The following is a 6,098-nucleotide window of genomic DNA, read 5'->3' on the forward strand; positions in this document are numbered from 1 at the left end:
TTTTGAGCAAGTGACACGCTTTTGCAGGTTACCCACTAGGTTTTGCAGTTTGTACTAATTGTTTTGAGAAATGCTTTAACTGTTGTGCAAATGTAAATTGTGAGAAATGCACCAAAGCGACTGAGAAAAACTGTAAAAAAAAAAAAAGAAAGAACAAAAAAATTGGACTGTATAATCCAAAAGTCTCCAAATTCAAAGTTTGTAAAATTGCAAAGTGTCCAAATTGTAGAATATATGCAGTTCCACTGTTGAAAGGTAGCTCAGACTAAAACTGTGAAAGAGTCAATAAATAAAAGTGCTGTCTGTTATTTTTACATGTATTTTAATGAGGGGCGTACATTTTTGAATTCTAGTAATAAAGGGTTACAGAAGACCTTATATTACCTTATATCACTGGCCATAAAGTATGAAATAAACACTATCATATAAATAATGGACATCTCTTCTAATGCTGTTTGGTCCTCTTGATTATTACTGTGAAAGACAGACGGACGGACGGACGGATGGATAAATGGACACAATAGATAGATGGATGGATGGATGGATGGATGGATGGACAGACGGACAGATGGGTGGACAGACAGACAGACAGATTGATGGACGGACAGATGGACAAACAGACAGACAGACTGAGAGGTATACAGACGGATAGATAGACTGACAGACAGATATACAGACAAATGGATAGACAGTCAGACAGACGGATGGATGGATGGATGGATGGATGGACAGACAGACGGATAGATGGATACTTCTCAGGTGAGTTTAAGAAACAGAGAAAAGGAGATGAGACAAATAATCTTATAATGGTTGATTATTGAACAAAACACCACACTGACTGTTACACACCAAACTAATTATGCCTAAAGTTAGCTAACACACCAAAACTTAAGAGTGAATGCAACAGACTGATTTTATTGTAGCTTGCATAAGATGGCAAATATGAGCCAAGAGATATTAAGCATCTAATTACCATGCTCATCAGATTATAAGCACAAAAACACAATGAAAAACACAATTTATTGTGTTCCTGAAATGTTCTTAGCTTGTACATAATCCGTTTATACCTGCACGAGTCGTTGATCATCCTGAGAGCTGCAAACACCACATATCACTCCACTGACAGTCATGCATATTTGAATATACTCATTCAGACTCATTTCCAGCCAAACGTAATACTCTGATGCTGAATAACAAATGGCTGTTTGTTTCTTTTCGATTAGGAGTAATGAAAGGGGCTCTAAAATAAAGTCCTGCGGTCACAGCTGTGTGCATCATTTTTTAGTAATGTTAATTACGAGCAGGCCGTCACATTTTAAATTGCTGCTTTCGAATACAATCCAAACCACATATAGAGGGACATTCTCGATGTTCAGCATATTGTTTATTACCTTGTTTCCCAGCAACGTATGTACAGCAACAAGATGCCCAAAGAGTGAGAAGCTCAAGAAAAGGCTGCTAAACGAATCTATATCAAAGTCGTTTGCTGTTAAGAGAGATCCAGCTCTACTCAAGCGTAGGGCTTTTAAGTGGAAGCAGGGGTCTTCTTAACAAGGCGTCTGCGCACTGGGATAGCAGGTGCTGCACTTGCGCTGGCTCTTTCTGTCTTTAGTTCATCCACAAAGGTCTCCAATGGTCCAAACTTCTCTGTCAGATCACCAAGATGAGCTTTCAGAGCATTAAACTCTTTGTACAAATCATCAAGCGCCTCGGTCAGAGGTTGAATCCTGGGGAGATGTAAATGAGTAAAGGATCCTGTCATCATTTATGGTAACACTTTATTTTGATGGTCAATTTGAGTATTAGTTGACTGTCTGCTTAATATCTGTTGATACTGGTCCTTCAACAGATATTTACTTTACTTTAAGAAACTTTCCAAGTACATGTCAACTTACACTAACCCTAACTCCAACCCCAACCTAACAGTTTACTTATAATCTAATGAGAGTAACTTGAATTCAACAAACGGACCATCAAAATAAAGTGTGACCTCATTTACTTATTCTGAGTTTATACATTTTGTCAGAGTTTCTATTTCGGATTTAATTTAGGATTAAGATTCATAGACCGTTTTATACTTCATCTGGTCCCAGAAGTTCGAGACTCATTCATTCTTCATTCTTGCATTCTTGCTTTTCATAAATCCATGATACATTTTTGTAGGATGAAGAAATGATTATTTTCTGTGGTAATATGTGATCTGGTTGAACCTCAAAACCTGCAAAAAGTTGCAGTCATTGGAAAATAATGAAAGATTTTTTTGTTTGTGGCAAAAATCATTAGAATATCTTCTTCCAGGAAGATTTTGTGTTAATATCCTTCTAAAATATATCAAAATGTTTGAAATGTGTATATGCATTCAATATAAGCTTTAACCCTTTAACTACCCCACCAAGAAAAAAAACTTTTTGGGTTGCATTTTTTAACTCCTAATGTCGCTAGTTAACACACCCAATGTATATTTTTTTTCAACACATCCTATAATTTCTAAAATATCAACCTCTATTATAATAATTAATACATATACAATGAAAAATCTGAAAATATCAAGAGAAAACCAATTTATTATAAAAAAATCTAAATAAAACAATCAATCAATACGAAATTGTCTTTATTTTTTGAAGTATTCCATAAAATTCTCATTTAACATGCTTGTTAAGTGTTTTGTTTTGTTTTGTTTTGTTTTGTTTTGTTTTGTTTTGTTTTCAGACATGATTTTGTTTTGTTTTGTTTTACAGTAAAACCAAAATGAAGTGTAGTGCAACAGTTTTGTTTGTTTGATATTTTTATTTTTTTTTTGTAAACCAACAAATCTGTGTGTGTAAACCACTATTTAAACAATCATTCTTTGAATGACTTTAACAGTCATTATTTAAAGCAGTCCAAACATTGTCAACCATTTGCTATAGGGGCAGTCAATTAAAGATGACTTCTTAATATTTTGGTTTTTTTATGTATCAAATTGCAGTTGTATTTCAGCCAAAAATTCCTATTTCATACATTAAAAAATACCTTTTTACTAATTTTGTGGTCCAGAGTCACATATTTCAGCAATCAAGTAACTAGTGTTTTCTATTTGCTGTTTAGGCTCAGACCTAAACACTGAAGTAAGCACTTCAGATTACTGCAAAGAAATCAACTTATTTAATCTAATTAGTCGAACAGCTTTCCAAAATGGTCTGGAAATATTCAATGCTAAATCTAAAAAGAACTATTTTAAAAAGTATCAAAATATAGGCATTTTTATGGGGGCCCTGTGGCCCAATGCAGATGAAAGCCTAAAAAACGCCCCTAGCAGTCACTGGTTGGCAAAGAGCTTTGAGGAATATGAACACAACTAGCTTCCAGACCATAAGGAGCCAGGAAGTTCCCCATTAAGCACATAAACTATGTTGCAAAGTTTCCAGCATAATGAAATGTTCTGCTCTGAAAAGAGCACCGTCCAGATTCTGACATAGCGGCAGATACCAAAATAACAATGCTGTGTTTCTGCTCTTTTCTCTCTTTGGAAAAATGCCTGAATCTGAGAGTTTGATGTAACATATTAAACTTTGTGAACGTGTACCTGGAGTAGTCAGGCAGCAGGGACTGGTGGTCGTTCTGCAGGAGTCCTTTGACCTTGCTCAGGATGTCAAACCTCCAGTCATCAAGCACTTGAGTCAGATTTGCAACTCCTCGCATGCTTACTTTTTCAGCTAAGGATACAAAACATCACAAGTAATCACATTTTTAAGGTCTATTCGAACACAATTTCATTGGTTATACTCTACTGTAAGCATCCATTAGTTATTGTATTTACTTACACAAACAAACAATGAGCAATACATTTATTACAGTATTTATTCATTTTTGTTAACATTAGTTAATGAACTCATAACTTCCTAACTACTCACAGTGAATTAACTAATGTTAATATACACAACTTTAGATTTTGATTATGCGTTAGTAAGTGTTGAACTACGATTAACAAATGCTGTACAAGTCTTCTTCATTTTTAGTCCATGTTAGTAAATACATTAACTAACATTAACTACTGAAACCTTATTCTAAAGAGTGACTATTTCATTTGAATACTGTAGAATATCAGCATGCACAAAAATACATCCACTCACAGCCATCACGGTAGTTCCACTCCTCTTTTGCAGGGCGTCTCCTTTGACCCCAGACTATGACCACAATCATGGTCAGGTACAACAGGCTCACCCTGAAACTCATCCTGGTTCTTTACGTTTCCTATAAGAGTTTAACATGTCCGGAAAAGTCAGTTTCCTCCAGTAGAAAATGTTTAAATAATGGCTCAGGTTTTTTCTTCTACTCCACTAAGCAGATGATGTATATTTACTGAGAGATAAACCAAACCCTGCGCTGCTAAACTCACTATTAATCTTAATCCTAAAAATAATATTTCTGCATAAACACTATTTGGTTTCAGGGCACAATCTGTGCCTGCTTACCTGATGGCTGTGCATGAAAATGTTCCTCATGATCTGTAAGCTACTTTTTCAAAAACAATTTGCATGCAAAGTATAATACACATAAAAATAATGAGTGTATTTAAGTGAAGTTAATATAAATACACAACGCATATCACAGACATTTGTTTACTGCTACAAACAGCTAAAGTAAAATGGATTCTTGGAATAATATAAATGTGTGGATCTAAATACCCATGCTTACATACCAGTCAGAGAGTTTGGGAAGATGTGTGCTCTATGTGGTGCCCCTGGAATTCTGTCTTGGTAGTTGCACCAGTCTGTCCTAAAGACTGAAGAACACTCCCTCTGGTTTTAAGCATTCCCCCATCACACACATCTTTTCCAAACCCTTGGCTTGTATGAACAAGCCACTGAGATTTAAATGTCAAAACCGTTCCTTGAGGTCCAAAATGTTCTGTAAAGGTTTGTTTGCTAATTCATTATTATTATTATTATTATTATTATTATTATTATTATTATTATTATTATTATTATTATTATTATTATTATTGTTATTATTATTGTTATTATTATTGTTATTATTATTATTATTGATCTTATTATTATTATTATTATTTTATTTTTATTTATTTTTTTATTGATCTTATCATTATTATTATTATTATTGTTTATTTATTTATTTTTATTATTGATCTTATTATTATTATTACTATTATTTATTATTATAATTTTTTATTATTGATCTTATTATTATTATTATTATTATTATTATTATTATTATTATTGATCTTATTATTATAATTTTTTATTGATCTTATCATTATTATTATTATTATTTATTTATTTATTTTTATTATTGATCTTATTATTATTATTACTATTATTTATTATTATAATTTTTTATTGTTGATCTTATCATTATTATTATTATTATTATTATTATTATTATTATTATTGTTATTGATATTATTATTGTGTTATGAAGCGGACAGGAGACAGAGGTAAGGAAACGTTAGGGTGTTTATTAAATGACAACAAGGAGCACATGAAGGATAGCCAGGAGGATCAGGAATGATGTTGGGGTCTTTTCCTCCGTGGCTGGGTAACAGGAATACACGAGGATGGACAGCACACACCAGATACAGCTGACAGAGGATGACACAGACTTGGAAGGACTGGAAGACAGGACGATTCGGGTGGACCAGGAAGACTAGGAGGAATACAAAGAGAACAGGTAAGTAAAGCGTTTGTTTTAGCTGAGGATGACTACGCTGAGTGGTCGCTCAGTTGTCCGCTTTCGTCGAGACGAGCCCGGACAATGAGCGACTGGAGTGCTGTGCTTTTATCTGGTGCTCGTGAATGTGATGCAGCTGTGTGCTCATTAGAAGTCAGGTGATGGTGATCTTCGTGAGTGGGGATCGTGAGAGCCTGACCAATCCGTGACAGTACCCCCCTCCCCAGGGCCCGCTCCTGAGGGCCGACACCTCCGACGCCGTGGTGGTCTCCCTCTGCCTCTAGGCGCTGGGAACTCAGGGTGGCTCTCATGAAACTCCACCATGAGACTAGGATCGAGAATATCAGCTCTGGGAACCCATGTCCTTTCTTCGGGGCCGTACCCTTCCCAGTCCACCAGGTACTCCAACTGGCCACCACGACGTCGGG

General features: G+C 35.0%; 1 protein-coding gene across 1 annotated transcript; it reads right to left on the reverse strand.

Moving 5' to 3' along the window:
* Nucleotides 1-895: 895 nt before the first annotated feature.
* On the reverse strand, nt 896-4,782 carry si:ch211-76l23.4 (uncharacterized). The gene is made up of 4 exons (XM_056453549.1): nt 4,682-4,782; nt 4,113-4,233; nt 3,566-3,695; nt 896-1,727 (listed from the first exon to the last, which is right to left on the reverse strand). Exons 2-4 carry the CDS (start codon nt 4,213-4,215, stop codon nt 1,526-1,528), a joined length of 435 nt encoding a protein of 144 aa, XP_056309524.1. The 5' UTR covers nt 4,216-4,233; nt 4,682-4,782; the 3' UTR covers nt 896-1,525.
* Between the last annotated feature and the right edge of the window lie 1,316 nt (nt 4,783-6,098).

The sequence above is a fragment of the Danio aesculapii genome, chromosome 3, assembly GCF_903798145.1.
Source record: "Danio aesculapii chromosome 3, fDanAes4.1, whole genome shotgun sequence".
Classification (NCBI taxonomy): domain Eukaryota; kingdom Metazoa; phylum Chordata; class Actinopteri; order Cypriniformes; family Danionidae; genus Danio; species Danio aesculapii.